Source organism: Poecilia formosa, unplaced genomic scaffold, assembly GCF_000485575.1.
Source record: "Poecilia formosa unplaced genomic scaffold, Poecilia_formosa-5.1.2 Scaffold475, whole genome shotgun sequence".
NCBI lineage: Eukaryota > Metazoa > Chordata > Actinopteri > Cyprinodontiformes > Poeciliidae > Poecilia > Poecilia formosa.
This window is the reverse complement of record NW_006800414.1, coordinates 380,808-398,374: the sequence shown is the minus strand read 5'-3', so window position 1 is coordinate 398,374 and position 17,567 is coordinate 380,808. Positions and strand designations below refer to the sequence as shown.

General features: G+C 37.5%; 1 protein-coding gene across 2 annotated transcripts in view; it reads left to right on the top strand.

Annotated features, from left to right (window-relative positions):
- Positions 1 to 2,995: 2,995 nt before the first annotated feature.
- LOC103156354 (DEP domain containing 5, GATOR1 subcomplex subunit) overlaps positions 2,996 to 17,567 on the top strand; it is a 19,613-nt gene continuing 5,041 nt past the window's right edge. Inside the window, exons 1-22 of one of the 2 annotated variants that reach the window (XM_007578363.2) lie at positions 2,996 to 3,623; positions 4,119 to 4,186; positions 4,278 to 4,365; positions 4,484 to 4,530; positions 5,503 to 5,588; positions 5,674 to 5,757; positions 6,130 to 6,179; positions 7,056 to 7,125; positions 8,858 to 8,936; positions 9,022 to 9,083; positions 11,462 to 11,531; positions 11,610 to 11,682; positions 11,761 to 11,864; positions 11,951 to 12,025; positions 13,583 to 13,717; positions 13,818 to 13,879; positions 14,573 to 14,646; positions 15,650 to 15,719; positions 15,817 to 15,853; positions 15,929 to 16,049; positions 16,469 to 16,692; positions 16,765 to 16,965. In XM_007578363.2, the coding sequence (XP_007578425.1) occupies positions 4,129 to 4,186; positions 4,278 to 4,365; positions 4,484 to 4,530; positions 5,503 to 5,588; positions 5,674 to 5,757; positions 6,130 to 6,179; positions 7,056 to 7,125; positions 8,858 to 8,936; positions 9,022 to 9,083; positions 11,462 to 11,531; positions 11,610 to 11,682; positions 11,761 to 11,864; positions 11,951 to 12,025; positions 13,583 to 13,717; positions 13,818 to 13,879; positions 14,573 to 14,646; positions 15,650 to 15,719; positions 15,817 to 15,853; positions 15,929 to 16,049; positions 16,469 to 16,692; positions 16,765 to 16,965 (1,870 nt within the window). In that variant the 5' untranslated portion in view covers positions 2,996 to 3,623; positions 4,119 to 4,128. The remainder of the gene's footprint in view (positions 3,624 to 4,118; positions 4,187 to 4,277; positions 4,366 to 4,483; positions 4,531 to 5,502; positions 5,589 to 5,673; positions 5,758 to 6,129; positions 6,180 to 7,055; positions 7,126 to 8,857; positions 8,937 to 9,021; positions 9,084 to 11,461; positions 11,532 to 11,609; positions 11,683 to 11,760; positions 11,865 to 11,950; positions 12,026 to 13,582; positions 13,718 to 13,817; positions 13,880 to 14,572; positions 14,647 to 15,649; positions 15,720 to 15,816; positions 15,854 to 15,928; positions 16,050 to 16,468; positions 16,693 to 16,764; positions 16,966 to 17,567) is intronic. The other variant, XM_007578362.2, reaches the window with a different exon arrangement.

Genomic DNA, 17,567 nt, shown 5'->3' with positions numbered 1-17,567 from the left:
ATGGTGTTTTTCTTTTGTTAATTGATTATAGTAAATATTTGAACATCCATGTAAGTTGGAAGACATTTCATTGTTAACTTTAGGTAGCTGTGAAACCACCCATGTTAATCTGAACCTATTTTGTTAAAGATTCAACAGATTTGTTGCAATCTTAAATATTTAATCTCTCCTTTGTGTGCGGTGAAATTAATATTGAAGTTAATTCAGAAAACACTTTTGTCATCTTCTTTCTACAGTATAAATTGAATGATGCCTCTATTAAAATCATATTTGTGACATCAAAGTTTTTTTCTGTCATAAAGCAGTGGTCAAACTATGGCTAAATGTTTGTAATTTACTTTCAACAAATGAAAACCAAAATGGTTTTAAAGTAAAGACACTATGTAAACTCCTCATCTACCTCAACACAGGTAAAGTTTACACTGTGACCATGATTGAATGAAAATTGTACAGCAGGGTTTTAACTCCAGTTCATAAGGGTCGGTGTCCTCCAACCTTTAGATGTCTATTCTTTAACGCACCTGAGCCAAATCATGAGGTCAGAGGTCATTTTTCTGGCCAGCAAACCATTCCGCCACCCAGTGGTTGTTTTTCAGACCACTTGGTCTCCCGTACTGCTCAAAAATGCACAATATGTCTATTAATAATTTTAGGATATTATAAGGAAGTGCTGAGATATACAGTTTTCCACTGAATTAACGTATTTGCCACTTTGGCACAAGCACAGTGAGAAACGTCAGAGGATAAAAACACTAGACTCAGAGCAAAACTCAGATGGCCCAGCTTTTATTAGCATGTAAACGCACCATCTACACCACAATCTGGGAGCTTCCCCGAAATGTGAACTGAGTCTCAAAAATACCACTCGTAACCTCATTTGTGTGTAAATGCAGTTTTGTTTGTGTACCAGGTGACTGGTGTGTACTTTTTCAACATTTATAGGTGTAGGAGAAGGTTTATTTTACTTTTAAGATTTACAAATCCAGTATTACACATGCACAGATATTTTTACGTACGCACAAATGTTTTTACGCACACACTATTTTCACTCCATATATGCTGCAGTTTAAACAGCTTCCATCCACTGAGTACAACACAAGTCTTTGTTAGAATTATTTGCTGTCATTTGCAGGGGAAAACGTGCAGGCATTTTTCTTTCGGGTGGCTGGTTTGGCTTTTGAAAACTGTATAATGAAGGACATGGAGAAAGGTGTTCCAGCTAGTATTGGCTGTGGGAATGCTATCAGTGAGTAAATAAGTCTGATAATGTCAGAAACTAACAATGAATGAATGAATATACTTTATTAATCCCAGAGAGAAAATCACAATAAGAGTTCTTGTATAGACATACATATGTTTGTCTTGTCAGAATCGGATCGTATCACTCTCGCAGAGGGCACATATCCTGAGGTGAGGAGAAGCTGCTGCTGATAGTCTGCCTGTTGAGGAGAGCTGCTCCTCACAGATACAGCTGCAAGAATCAAAGTAACTGGCCATGTTCCACCAGACTGACATGTGCCTTATTGCTTACTCTATATGTTCTTTTCTTTCTCAAACCACCATGTATTTCTAAGTTTGTAAATAATTCAATCAAATCTTAATGGGTTGATACTGCCAATGTTTTTCACATTGCATGTTATATGACAAACTCCAATTATGTCCTGATTATGTGGACAGTAGGCACATAAAATACAGATTTAGATGGATTTACTATTCTAAAAGTAAACTATAGGAACTGTTTGGAAAAGGCAGATATTTTCTTTGCTTAAATTCTTCCTGTGAGTAGAAGTATTATGTTTTTCTGAGTCTAAAGTGTCTGTTCCTTTAATCAGTGTTTAGTGGACTATGTCTCATCCATCTTGTGTAAAGCACAGAGGAAATATGTATTATAAAATGTATGTGTCTCAAAAGTAATGGTTATGTGAATGGTTCTAAATGTTTATGAACTATGACCCCCTTATGAAGAAGATCGTTGGAGACAATGTTCCGTTGCCTGGAAGTGGGTCACTGGGACCCCACTGTGGAGCCAGGCCTGCAGGTGGGGCACACTAGCAAGCCCCTGGTGGCCGGGCCTTAATGCATGGACCTCGGCCAGGAACAGTTTGAAGAGGAAACATGGGTCCCCCTTTCCACCACCACCTGTGGGAGGGGCCAAAGGGGATCAGGTGCAGTGTGGGATGGGTGGTGGCCAAGGGTGGGGACTTTGGTGGAAGTGGATGGATGAATGGATATAAATTAAAACATTGGTAAAAATTCTAAGCAATGCAGCTGTTTCTTATAAACAAGGGTTCCGTATATAGAGACCAGTATTTTTCCTCCTGAACAAGCCCCTGAATGAAGACTGTTAGAGTAATGCTCAGGGTTTGCAATTATTGTTTTTGTTTAATGACATAAATTTTTGCATATTAACCTCCTGATTAAGTCTTTTTCAGCCTGTTCAGCATTTTAAATCATTGACTCTTACACTGCTGTGTTGCCAGGAAACAGGCTAGGTCCACCTCTGGTTAAATATTTCCCTATTACACACAGCTCATTTGAATGAATGGGTCAGGAGGCCCTGGTACCTTTTCAATGTTGGTGACTAGGTAATTCAGTCAATTGAATCAGGATTTGTGGAGCAAGGGCACATCTAAAATGTGCAGTGCAATAGACCAAAAGGACACTAAACCTTAATTGGTCCTTTTTAATGTTTTGTTCACAAGTGCAATGACCAAAATCCCAAATAGTTGATTAGAACAACACATTTGTCCACAGATTTGGTCAGATTTTCCACCTGTGTGCAATAACCTACTATTGACACTGTTGTGAATTATGGTAAAACATTTTACAAATAGGAGTTTACTGCTTGCAGCATATTTGTGATCTAGGAGTAAATAAGCCAGAAAGCGAGGAAATTTAATTAATGGATATGCTACATTTTCCCATTGGAAGAGTGCCAAGCTCCAGAGCTACTGTCCTGGAGTTTTTAAATCTATCCTTTTCCCAACACGCCTAATGAATTTGTTGAATTCACTCATCAGAATTCAGCTGATGAATGAATTCAGCTCTAGTAACGAACTATTTGTTTATTTCAGGTGTTTTGGAGAAGAAATGCATCCAAAAATGACAGGGTAGTGGTTCTAAGCAGCTGAACCTGGGCAGCTGTTAAGAACCACTTGCGTTAGAAGTAAATTTTTATTGCTATTTTAAAGCTGACGCTGTAAAATGCTCCACACACCGAGTTTTAGACTTTTAGTAGGATCGACTGATAACACAGCCGAAGTGAGCACTCTTTCAAACGAACAATCTTCAAACCGTAGAGAACCAATCACGCTACAGCTTTCAGTGTTTCTCATGTAGAGAGCCAATCACGATAAAGATTTGGAGGAAGTGTTGTGGGACTTTTTCAAGCTAGTAAAGGACTAAACATAGGTACAGCCTAAACGGTTTTTCATTGCTTTCAATATATTAAAAATAAAATATGTGAGAATATATAGAAACATCACGAATTGTTCTGAAGGGTTCGTATTAATGTAGTGGTCATTTGACACTCTACACGTCTGCTTTGTCGGAGTCCCATGCTAGACGGCAAACGTCAACTTTCCAAAGCTGCCTCTGGGAGTTGGGGCTCCCAGTGTTTTCAGGTACGATTACATGTAGTGTTTATTCGTTTTTATAAATGTATTAGCTTTTATATTTTCAAATTGTACTTGCAGCATCCACTTAGTTCAAGGCATCAAGGAACGTAAACTTTTGGGGCTACATGTTATATTTATAGAAACTAACACTGGACATCACAGTGAAAAATGACAGCAATAGCATCGTGCTGTGGGGATGCTATTATATAGGGAAGTTGCGTGGAGCTAAATACAGTGCAGTCATAGACGAAAATCTGCTATAGGCTGCAAGAGTTAACGTCTAGCTAAACATCCAGCCAGAGGTAGTTTAGATCAAAGCATGTTCATGTGGCCCAGTAAAACTTCAGCTCTATAAACCTTTGAGAGGCTGTGTAAATAATTTGCGTTCATAATGTGAAAAAATCTGAAATGTTCAAGGGTAATATACACTTTAGTTGGACACTATTCTAGTTTAAGCTTAAATGAAAAATAACCTGTTTTGGCAAACCTTTCTTTCTTTAGCTTTTCCAGCATGAAGACAAATAAGTCTTATAAACTCGTAGTGCACAAGAAAGGTTTTGGTGGAAGTGGTAAGAAGAAACTTTGAATGCCTCAGTCAGCACCTATTGATGTAAATGTTTTTGTGGGATTATATTGAAAATGAGCTTATTCACTGAGCAGATGATGAGCTGGTTGTCAACCCAAAAATCTTCCCTCAAGTCAACCTGGGAGACATAATTGAGATTGCTCACCCTATAGATGACTACAGGTGAGATAACTTAAAACAAGAAATGATGATCTGGATGGCTTATATTGTTTTTCTGAACTTTTTTTATTTGTTGTTGACACTCAATGAGTGTGATATGACTGTGTCTTTTGGTTTGCAGTCCTCTTCTGCTTCAGGTGAAAAGCTTAAAAGAGGATCTTCAGAAAGGTAAATAAAGTTTTATCCTGGGGGGTTAGTTGCATTGACTGAGGCTTGGTTGTTGCAGCAGGAGTACAGAACTAGAATAAGTTATAATTCACCTCTTCAGTCTGCCCAGGACAAGCCACAGCTGGCTAGTATACTGTAACTAGCCACCATCAGTGTGTAAATATGTGCATGAATGACTGAATGAGTGTAGTGTGAAGTGCTCTGGGATCCTCTGGACTTGATAAAGAGCTGTACAAGTATAGGCCATTTATGATAATAGGGGTGCACCAATAAATCCACCCCAATTTATTTTATTTTGGGAGATCGGTGATCAGCTGGTACTTGCATGTGAAGCCAATCTCATCCACCAGTTTTATCTACTTTTTAAGAATCAACCACTGTCTCTTTGCTCTGCAGTGAGAGAGGACTGACTGACAGACCCACCCATCAGGTCACGTCTACACGTGCGCGTTTAACTATAGTCACCCTACTGTTACCAATTTAGAAACTCTGTTGCTATACTTAGTAACTTCTGATTTCAGATTTTTTTCAGACGAAAAAAACCCAAAACAAAATCAGAATCTGCAGGTCGGGTTTTTTAATGATTGGTGCGTCCTTATATATAAATTGGCTACGCCCTTGAGAGCAAGGACGTAACTCCTTTGACAACATTTTGAGAGCAAGGATGTAACTCTCAAATTTGAGAGCTCAAATGTAGCTCTCATTATCCACTTTCATCTTGGTGGATAGTGGGGGGAAAAAAAAACTTTCGTCTTTGGCCACTTTATTTTCCTGGGCTGAAGTGAACCTTGTGTAGAGAAAAGTTAGTTCTTTTTTGTTGTTTTGTCACATTCCAAGTTATTAATTTTTTTTTTTACATCTTGGAGCATAAACCATCAAATCTGTCCATAAATATCTTGATACCACATTGCAGAACCTTTGCAATGACTTCATGCTTTGCATCATCATGCTGGACATCATCTTCTTTTGCAGAGACCATCAGTGTGGACCAGACCGTAGCACAGGCTTTCAAGCTTCGTGCCTATCAGGATGTTATTGTTAATATAGTTGACCCTAAGGTACGCTTTTGTTTTGGCTGACTTTAACTTTGTTCACTTGCTGGTAGTGCAGGATTTCTAACAGTTTTGTGTTTTCCACCAAAAGGATGTAACACTCGATCTGGTGGAACTGACGTTCAAAGATCAGTACATTGGCAGAGGAGACATGTGGAGGCTAAAGAAGAGTCTGGTGGGCCATGTGAATGCTGCCAATGCATACTCCACAATAACAAGGAAATCAGTTCCATTACCCCCTCCCTTGAAGTGGCAATAACAAGAACAACATTCTTTCTGGCCAGGATTTGTCATACATTTGTGAAGTTTTTATGGTTCCCTTTTACTGCAGAATTAAAGTTTAATATGCATTACCCAAGCTCTACCCAGATAGCAAAAAAAGCTGCATGAACATCCCAACCCGGACTGAAACCTGAACAGCAAGAGAATTCTGTCTTGTTATTCTTGCAGCCCTGAGAGACTGAACACATTTTTCTATCCTGGTGTAGGTTTTTTGTTTTGGCCTTTTGTTTAATGCTGTGTGTAATTTATGTCATTTATGTTGCAGGTGAGCACATGTGCTTATGTGACTCAGAAAGTGGAGTTTGCAGGAATCAGGTACATTGTTACATTGGCTTCACAGCACTTGATGTTGAATTGACTTTGAACAATTTTTGGAAATTTGGGATTAAAAGCCTGAAATGTAATTTTTTTCAGCAATTTAGCAGTTTTAAGTATATATTTTTTAGTTCTGTGCAAAATAAAATTGTGCAATATAAGGACAAATGACATTACAATATTGTTGTTCTACTTCAATTTTCCTTTCATCATTTTAAAAATCAGACTTGAATCTCAGCATTTTACACATCAAACCCTTACTGGAAAGATAAAAAAGACACCAAACCAGGAACATTATTGAATGGCCAAATACAGTCTACAAAAGTTGTGCAAAGTCTTATTTTATCAAAATGTTCAGCAAACTGTTGAACAGCCTCTTTTTAATGTTTTGATAAAGTCCCGACTCCATCCCACAGGTCCCAGACATCTGCTTGGTCTAGAGAACCATCGCCTCATATGCGCAGTTACATACAAAACATTCACTGGAGAGGCGGTTTGACGCTTTTATATTGTAGTATTTAAACCTGAAGAACAGTGTAATTATTCCCACACTGTCCGGACTGAAAGGTTTTCCATGGTATTTAAGTTTATGCAGTGATCCAACTAGATCAGCCTATGGAACATTTTCTCAATTAGACTTTTGAAGCTTCAAAGTAAACCTGAAATCCTGCGTTACTGAACAGCTTGATTTTCCTCCACTGCTCAGCCAGTCCACATGGACAAAAACGTGACCTGCAACCAAAGTGTGCCTTAAGCTGACATCAAAACTGATAAATTATGACATTTCGGGTGCTACTCTTCATTCGACACACTGTTTAGTTGGTGTTAATGTTTACTGTTGTTAACTTTTTGGTGTTTTTGGGGATTTTTTTTCAGAGCCCAGGCCAGTGAATTATGGGTAAAAGGAGAAAAAGTGACCTGTGGCTACATTAGCGAGAATACCAGAGTGAGTTATGAAAAATAAATGAGTAAGGAGCTTTCCTGGAGAATCGGGCTTTGATATGTTCATATGGTGACATTTTTATAGCTAATTTTACTGATCCATAGTTGTACACAGTTTCATACAAACACTGTTGATACACACTGCCTGGCCAAACACAAAAGTCACCACCTGGATTTAACTAAGCAAATAGATACAAACCTCCTATTGGATAATTAGTGCATGGGCAATTATCTTTCAGCTGGCAATACAATGCTGATCCAGAACGCAGCTGCTGATGTTCTCACCAAAACCAGGAAGATAGAGCACATCATCCAGTTCTAAAACCCTTCCACTGAGAGAATAGACTCTAAAATACTGTTGTTAGTTTATAAATCACTGAACAGCTTAGCAATACAAAACATTAAAGATCTTCTGTTGTTGTACTAACCTTCCAGACCTCTTAGGTCTTCTGGTTCTGGTCTGCTCTGCATCCACAGAACCAGAACCAAACATGGAAAAGCAGCATGGTATGTAGAACAGCTACTATGTAATACACATCTGGAACAGACTTTCAGGAAACCGCAGAACAGCCAAATTGCTGAGTTCCTTTAAATCAAGATTAAAAACCCACCTGTTTAGAGTTGCTTTTGAACCATAATAAATGAAACACTTACCAACATTTTGATATGTAATGATGGCACTTGGCAAAATATAATGTTTACAGTAAAAATATAATGTTTACTGGTAATGTTTACACAGAAGATTGTGTGGTGTATTTTTGTGTTTTTATGATGTAAAGCACTTTGAATTGCCTTGATGCTGAAATGCACTGTACAAATAAACTTGATTAATTCCTGATTTTCACCAGTAGTAACACCTGGCTGTTGATCATTTGACTAGTGTGATGGGGAAAAAGTGTTTACATTGCAGTTCTGCGAAATACATCTATTTTGATTCAATTCAATTCAAAAATACTTTATTAATCCCAAAGGGAAATTATATGTTGTAAGTCATTAATTCAAATTCTTCAAGGAGTTATTGTAGACATGGCCACCTCATTATAGTGCAACAAGTTTTTATAAAAAAGTTTTCCCTTTATTATTCCCTTAATGAACATGTTTCTGTTAAGGAAATTTATTTTAGTAATTTCAGTTTGTGCAAATATATTGCTATTGGAAATGCAGCTATTGCCAGAATTCATTTGGCTCAAATTATGTCACTGTGACTGAGAGAGTAGGAGACATGGATTGTCCTCCACAGAGTTCACACCTGAACCTCACTGAGAATCTTTGATATATTCTGTCTGGACAAGACTTTAAGCAGTGGTCAGACTCTTCCATCATCAATACAAGATGTTGGTGAAAAATTAATGCAACACTGGATTAAAATTAATCTGGTGATATTTCAGAAGCTTATCAAAACAATCTCTGTGTGTGAGTTCTGTAATCCAAGCTAGAGACAGTGAAAGGAAATATAATGTGTGATTTCTTTTTATTTATTTATTTTTTGCTTCTTGTCTGATAATGTTTTTGGTCAGGCAGTACCTCCATATATTTGACCCGATTTTCCATGGTAGAGACACTGAAACATCATTTCAGCACACTGTCCTTTTAGAAAAATAATGAAGGCATATTTGGAAATAAGGAGCAAAACATCCAAGTCAATCCTCAATGCATTCTTCTTGACATTTCATCTTCACAGCACGTCTTTCATGTTGAGTTATTAATTATGCCGACATGATGTTCTGGTTTCTCAGGTGGTTTTTAGATCAACGTCTGCTATGGTTTACATCTTCATCCAGATGAGCTGTGAGATGTGGGATTTTGACATATATGGTAAGTCATACCTGAGGGGTATCTGACTTGCAGCTCCTTCTGCATCTTTATAGGCAAAAGTTTTACTAGAATGTTTTACTTTTAGGGGATCTGTACTTTGAGAAGGCGGTCAGTGGTTTCCTGTCTGACCTGTTCACTAAATGGAAGGTTTGTGTCCTTTAGTTGTTGTTTTACTAACCTCCAGTCTTCTTGACCTGTTGAAAATGTATTCTTAGTGTTGTTCAACACTTCTGTTTGAAGCCCATTTTAATCATAAGGTTTTATGTATTGCAACATGGCTAAAAATAATAATCTGGACCAGGATTTGAAATCAAATAGAAGAAACCAAAATGATGGGCAGTAGCAGGAGTGGGTTCCCCATAGACAGAGGTTAGTTCTCAATGCAGCCATCCATTAAGATGATCAGATTCGGTTCAGAGATCAGGAACCAAAGTGGTCAATCTAGCTTTTTTCACTTAAGACAGCTGGCCAAGGTTAAGCTGTACCTTCCTTGAGGCATTCACTTCTAGCTCTCGCTGAAGGCAGACGCTTTTTTCCTCTGCTCTCCTCACTACCCATTCTCACCTTGCTTGCTCTGTTTTTGTGCTGCTTTTTTGTAGTCTTTCTTTGCACCTCCTCCAAATCTACAAATTGTCTGGTTAACTAGTCTCAATGCAATTGATCAAATTTTCTAAATGAGAAAACTGGGGGGAGGACAGTCCACTTGTACTGTGGGGACACACCTGGAGGGATACATCCTGGATTTATTTGGATTCATGAGAACAGGATTTCTGCTGTTTGGAGTTGGCGGATACCTGGCATATCAACAAATTTGTGATGGATTGGGCCGACTAGCAAACACTCAGACTGACATGCTGTGAGGCAGAGGCTGAAGTTGGATGCGATCCTTTCGTAGGCAAACTTTGGACGCTAAAACTTACTAGCAGGATGGGATTGATCTTGGAGAAGTTGCTAGTTCCGGCCCAGTGGGAACGACCATGCTAATTTGGATGACTGGAATTAACAAAGATGTACTTGTTGAGACTCTAGGTATGATGAAAATTTTAAGTCTGCCTGATCTAAAGAAAATTTGTTTATTCTGAATCTGGCTCCCTTGAGTCAGCCTTGGCTTGCTGGCTATCTCAAATCTCCTGAAGTTTATGCAAACAAGTACCCCTTGTTTACAGAGCTGCTTTTTGTCTCAGCAGCTCTGAGACAAAAACAGAGCTGCTGGGCTGATTCAAGATGGAACAAGCCGAGACTGATTAACATGATGTGTGTAATGTAGAGACCTTTGTATTCATTATAATATCGTCACGGTAATGCTTTGTCATTCATGCTCAATTGTTATGAGTCGGGGCTAAGCCAAATAAAAGCCCAATATACTCCTGAAGTCACCCGTGGAATCATATGGTGTATTACTTTAGACCTAAGAGGAACATTGACAAGCTGAAAAGGTTGTTATTACAACCAGGGAGAGAACTAAAACATGCAGGATGCCGGGCCTCGAGGACCTACTTTGGGCACCCCTGCTTTAGACCAATATTTATCTTATTGCTATCCAGAGAAACTTCTTGTAGCTTATAAATTATGAAGTACTTATACTTATAACAGGAGCATCTAGTTTATATACTCATTCAACCAAGAACAGGGATCAAACCGATTAGCTAGAACAAAAAGATCCAGAGGATTTCACTCAACCCAGAATAGGAATTAGAACAAATTTTGAATCCAGAGAAACTCCTCCATCTAGAGGAAGTACTTATTACCTTAGATCAACATTATCAAAACAAGAATCCAGAGAAACCCCTACTAGTTTATAAATCACAGACTGCTTATTCTTAAACATGGGGTTATACTTTTTTTTGTTTTCGTTTTTCTTCTTTTGCTCTTTTCCTTTGGTTTGTTGTGTTGTATTTTCTTCTAATTCATGTAAAGCACTTTGGATTGCCTTGTTACTGAAAATGTGCTATATAAATAAAACTACCTCACCTCACCTTAATGTTTTTTTTAGTAAGTTATAAATCAGCATAAACTGGAGCTTTTTAACTCTCTTTTGAAGACTTACTCTTATGATCTAAGAGTAAGTCTTAGTACACATTGACACAAATGTTTTTGTGTTGTGTCCCTTTCCTTTCCAGTGTCTTTGTTAATCTAGTCTTTTAAAGTCTAACCCTGTCTAATGTTAAACAGTTAAATGTTTTACCTTTTGATTCCCTTTAGCATTTTGTTTGTTTTTTCCCTTGTAAAGCACATTTTACAGCCTAAAATGTGCTATGTAGATAAATTTGACCTTGACTTTATTCTTGTAATAGTACAACTTTCTTCTCATAATATTATCACTTTATTCTCATATTCAATTTCTTTTTCTTCACCTGCCCTAATACTCCATTATATGTAATCCTATAATAATTCAGGTTGGATGTAAAAAAAAATCACCAAAAGTTATATATAAAAAATAAATAATAATAATAATAATTTCCACAGGAAAATCAGCCGAAGCAACTTAAAAAAAGATTAACATTTATAACATTTCATGTTAACAGGAGAAGAACTGTAGTCATGAAGTGACCGTTGTGCTGTTTTCACGCACATTTTACAACGCCAAAACTTTGGGTGAGTGGATAAGATGATTAATCTTGTTCTCTGAGCATTATTAAAATAAAATTTTGCTTATGTTGTTAAACCCCTCAGAGGAGTTTCCTGAGAATCTAAGAGGATCCGTTAGACAGAATCATGAGGGACGCTATTATGAAGACTTCTACAGGTAAGCATCCCAACAGAAGGAAAGCCCACACGATGCCGATGTTTGATGGAAGCAGTCAACATGCACTTTTGTGATCAGGGTCGTGGCTCAGAATGAGAGACGGGATGAGTGGACGTCACTACTGGTCACCATCAAGAAACTCTTCATTCAGTACCCTTTTCTGGTTCGACTTAAAGAAGCAGGTAGTGGAGGAATCCAAATAATTTCTGACCTTTGAATCGGAATCCATTTATAACCTAAAGTTTTTGTTCATTTCCTTTGATGCCAGCTGGTTTTCCTGTGGGTTATAATTCCACTGCAGTGCAGGGAAACTACCTGGAGGCCATTAATCTGTCTTTTAACGGTGAGTGGTGTAAGACTGAATCTCTTCTTGTAACATTGTGGCTCTGTGGGTAAAGACATTTCTTTGTGTTGTAGAAGAAGGTAGAAACATGGGAAAAATGTAAAGGTTTCATCAAATTTACGTCAAATAATAGGTAATTTTTCCCCAATCAGTTTTAGAAAATCTTTCAAAAGAGATGTTGGACTCTCATACAGACTTTTACTTGGGTTATTTGTAAAATAGTTGGAGCAAATGGTCTTAACATATGAGGCTTAACCATTTAATGGTTAAACCTACAGTATAGCCCCCCAGTTAGTTTGAATATATTCTAGATGTACTGGAATACATTCTTTGTGTTGGTCTGATATTTAGTTCTACAATGGTAAGAGTATTCAGCTATCACTGTATGATTAACGGGAGTAAAAATGCCCTGGTACTTTAAAAATAAAAATGTGAAACATAATCTTATTTAATTTTTGACAGAAATGTAATAAAAGTAAGACAGTCTGTGACCTAATCTGACGTTGGTAACAACTGATGCTTCTTTAGTTTTCATGGTTTCACTGCAGGTTTTGGGGGACTGTCGCTAATTGTTGTTAGAAGAATTAGTCACTTTTTGAAAGCCATGATCGAAGTGGTGTTTAAGCCTTTATTCAACCAGATAATGAGCAATGCACAGAAACAGGTGGAGGAGGGTGGTGCTAAATTACTCTATGACTTATAAGACAAATCCGGTCCATTCAGAACTTTTATTGGCAAGGCAACAAAAGAATATTAAACCACTGATAACCAGGCTGCTCCTAGTTAAGAGTAAACAAAGTTTAATGCTGAAATTATTCACTGCTAAGATGAAAAGGATCAACGAGTTTGATGTCTTTTTGATGCTTGTGAAAATATGAGGGCTCTAAGTCACCAGATTTGTTTGGATGACGACATGTCATCCAAACAATCCCCTTCTAGCACATTAATTACATGTATATAAACTTGCAAAAATAATTAATAATTTGAACAATATGGTATTTAAATGAAAAAAAGGCATTTTTTATTTGATAAAAAATAGATAATCTGTTCAAAATAATCTCGTGTTTTTCATGCTCTAGTTCATTTTTTTTAATCCATTAGCTTAATATTGCCCTTAATCAATCAATCAAATTTTATTTGTATAGCACATTTTAGCAGCAAGGCATTTCAAGGTGCTTTACATAATTAAAGAAAAACAAAAGAACTTTCACTCATATAGAAACAAATGTGATAGATATTAAGCTTTAATAAATTAACAAACTTTTCAGTCCCTTTTTATATACCAGTACATTTAAGAAGACTTTAAGCTTTCATCTTTTTTTAGTGTCTCAAACAAAACGTGAGCAGAACAGAATCACTTAACCTATTCATCAAAATGGAAACACATTTCAAATGCATAATTTTAAAGATGAGGATGTTGTTGTGGAAATATTTTCATTTTGCCTCGATGTAATTGAATCATTACTAATTTAATTGATGTGGATTGTTACACCCCTAGAAAATGTTTACTCGTTTTACCTTACAAAGACTAATATACGTTCTACATGTCTCCTTCAGTGTTTGACAAGCACTACATCAACCGTAACTTTGACCGCACTGGTCAGATGTCCGTGGTCATCACTCCAGGAGTAGGAGTGTTTGAAGTTGACCGTCTGCTTATGATACTGACTAAACAGCGAATGATTGATAATGGTCAGTATTTTGTTGAAAGCAATTGTTGTTTCCTCACAAATGAAGGGAACATGTGAAGTATGAATGAGACGAACAATAAAATTGTATTGACCTGTTGTAGGTATCGGTGTGGACTTGGTGTGTATGGGTGAGCAGCCACTGCACGCTGTGCCGTTGTTTAAGGTGAGTCATTCTGAAGTATCAGCCTGTACTTGAGTTTCCATTAACCATAAAATTGCGCAAATTTAAATGACGAAAATAAAATCACTTAATAAAACACGTCAGTTTTTGATAAAGTTTTTGTTCCAAGATAAGGTGGTTTTTTGGCTATATCAAAATAGATGTATGTTGCAAAATTGCAATGGAAACACTTTTTTTCCACATCACACAGGTCACATGATTAACAGTTGGATGTTACTACTGGCAAAATCCACAAAGAAGTTAAGAAGTAGTAGGAGAAGGGTTTGTTTTTTTTTTGGACAAAGTTGGGTGTCATTCTAACGTGTTGAGTTCATAGCTCTTCTGTAAAATCTCCAACTACAATTTCCCCAAAATGCCACATATGTAGCCACTCCAACGTATAAGGGGCTTGTTGTTGCGTATAAGACGGCAACGTTTGCTTTGATGGATGATGACGAGCGCCATGGCTGCATTATGATATCTCATGTAACTGTTTGCATTCATTGCTACCATAATTTTTAATGACTTCTTGCATGAACAAGCATATTCACGTGTGATTTTAATTTCATTTCTTATTTAATGGAAACACTGCAATGGCAAAATTGTGCTTTTTCAGCATTAATGTAGATAAAGATTTCCGCAGGTTGGTAATGGTAGTAATGCTTATTTACAAGTTCTGCTCTGTCATTTCTTAAGCTCCACAACAAAACGACACCTGGAGACTCACGTGTAGGAAACGACTACAACCTTCCCCACTGGATCAACCACAGGTAGGAGCAGTTAATCGAGATTACAAATGGTAAATCAAGAATAAATATTTAGAATTAGGGGTGGAATTTCTTTAAAATCACATTGGCTAAAAATAATGCAGAGAAGCTCAAATGTAAACACATACACTCTTGCTAATATTTAGCCAGTTACAGAGAAACCACACTTTCTGTTGCCATCAAAAAGCTTCTGACAAACATCTTACTATTCTTCTCAGAATTGATGGATGTCATTTCATTTGGATGGTTCCCTGGCAAAGTTCAGTTCTATTGTGTAATGACCTTCAATGTTTGCCATCATGATGAGTGTATGGAGAGTTCTGATCAGCACTGTACAGTAATATTCAATAAATTGGAAGATACGGTATGTCCTGATGAGTCTCGTTTGTGAAATTTAAAAAAAACTTTTGAAAATAACCCTTATGCAGGTATTAAACATGCTTTCATTAAGCTCATATTTCTGTTTTTAAAATAGTTTTTTCTTGGTCTCGTGTAAAATTCAAATGTTATATGTCATGTTTTCATTGACTATAAGCAGAAAATCATCATACTTAGCAGAAATAAAAACTTCCAAGCATCCATCTGCGTAATTAAACTGTGTAATGTGTTTCAGTGTGTGATAAAGTTTCTGCAATAAATGTGATTTACAATAATATTCTAATTAACTCAATAGGTCTCTACATATGAATGGGTCTTACAACTACTTTTACCAAATTATTTTCTTCTGAAAAGAAGCCAATTTCTGTTTTACTCACTCAATACTTGACATCCATTCTAAAGCACTGAGATATTCTGTCGTTCTTTAATTCTAATATAATTACTTTGAAAATGAGCCTTATGCTTCAGGGTGAATCCATTCATAGCATTACTGTGAAATTCTGTAATGTGAGTAAAATTGTTCAAGAATCAAAATTTGAATCCAGTTGTTGTTTCTGCCCTTAGCTTTGAGTGTTTCTGACTTCTACTGTGCAATAAAGAAATCAGGGTTAATGTTTCTTTTCTACAGCTTCTACACATCCAAAAGCCAGAATTCCTGCAGCTCATTCACTCCTCGGATCAAACTGGCTGGTCGGAAGGTAAGTCTTTTAGTCTGCCCATCTAATTAATTTACTATTGTTCTTTTGCTAGCTAAACGTCTGAACTTACTTTGGTGAACACTGATCTTATTTCCAGCCTCATGCTGAGATCCAGAAGAACAACAAAGACCACTGTAAGTTACCATTCACCATCTCACCTATTTGATCTGTTAGAAGGAATCTGACCCTGACCTGATGGACTCTTGTAGCTCTTTGTTCTCCAAAGGACTCAGACAACAGCCTGCCTATACAGGTAGATTACGATGCCTATGATGCTCAGGTGTTCCGACTTCCAGGTCCATCACGAATTCAGAGGAGCACCAACTTCAGGTAATCCAGATCTACTATTGCGCTGCTGATGCATGCAGAAAACTATATTAAAAACATAAATAATCAGTTATTTCACTTGATCAGTCCCTTTTGAAAAATCAATCTGAGAGAGAGTTTGATCCTGAACAACAGCTGCTTCAGTCAGTCAGTTTTATTTACAAAGCACCCTTCATACTAGAAGCAGCTCAAAGTTATGTACAGATCAATAAAAAAAAAGAATTACCTATCCCAATCCCACATGGAAAAACACACAACCAAATGGAAGATGCATTAACTGAGCGGAAATGATCCAATTCAGAAAATATAGTTAAAAAGATGGGTCTTGAGCTGCTCTTGAAGACAACATTTTCTACAGCCCTCTGGTTCTCTCGCAGACCATTCCACAAACCGGGGCCATAATATTGCTTCCTCTCTTCTAGGATTGGTCGAGACAAAGAGACGAGTGGCAGGAAGAGCTGGGGCTCTGTGGACATCAGCACCGGCATCGGCACGTCTCCTCCTGTTCGCTCAGGGGGGACAGAGGAACAGACGAGCCTGGCCTCTGACGACAGCCTGGGTCCAGTGTCCAACATGCTGCTGATCCCCCGGGGTCCTCCAGCGCAGTATGAAGTCAGCAGCTCTCTGGGATACACCAGCACCAGAGGTAACTTACTGTTTACCTCTGGTGCCTCCATCGTGATGTGTTCATTGTGGTCATCTCCATGCTGCTGTTTAGAATTATTGGAGAAGATGATGGACTCTCAGCGGGACTCCAGCGCCCCTGGCAGGTTCACAGTGGGAAGTGCTGAGTCCACCCTGCACATCCGTCCTGGAGGCTACACTCCTCAGAGAGCTCTCATAAACCCCTTCACACCATCCAGAATGCCCATGAAGCTGACCTCCAACCGGCGCCGCTGGATGCATACATTCCCTGTTGGTGAGAAGACATCACTAATTCTTTTGATCATGAAACTGCACAAATCAAAATTATGAAAATAAATTAGTTAAATGGAAACACACCAATAAAAAAAAAACAACTCACATTTTTGCAGTAGGATGAGGTGATTTTTCAGTCATATTGAAGAAGAAATATTTCGCAAAACTGCAACAGACTTAATTTTTTTGCATCAAACAAGTCACGTAATTATCAGCTGCTGGATGTTACTAGACAAGACGACAGGAAATTGTAGGAAGATGATGGTTTGATTTTGTTTCATTGACAATGACCAGAGCTCTCATAGCACCACACAGCTCATAAAAAGTTGGGCGTCATTCTAACGTGGTGAATCCATAGCTTTTCTGTAAAATGGCCGACTACAATTTCCTCAATCAATCAATCAATCAATCAATCAATCAATCAATCAATCAATCAATCAATCAATCAATCAATCAATCAATCAATCAATCAATCAAATTTTATTTGTATAGCACATTTCAGCAGCAAGGCATTTCAAAGTGCTTTACAACATTAAAAACAGAAACAGTCATGTAGTATTGAATAAACAGTAAAAAAAAAGCTGTCCAACAAAACTGTCTTTA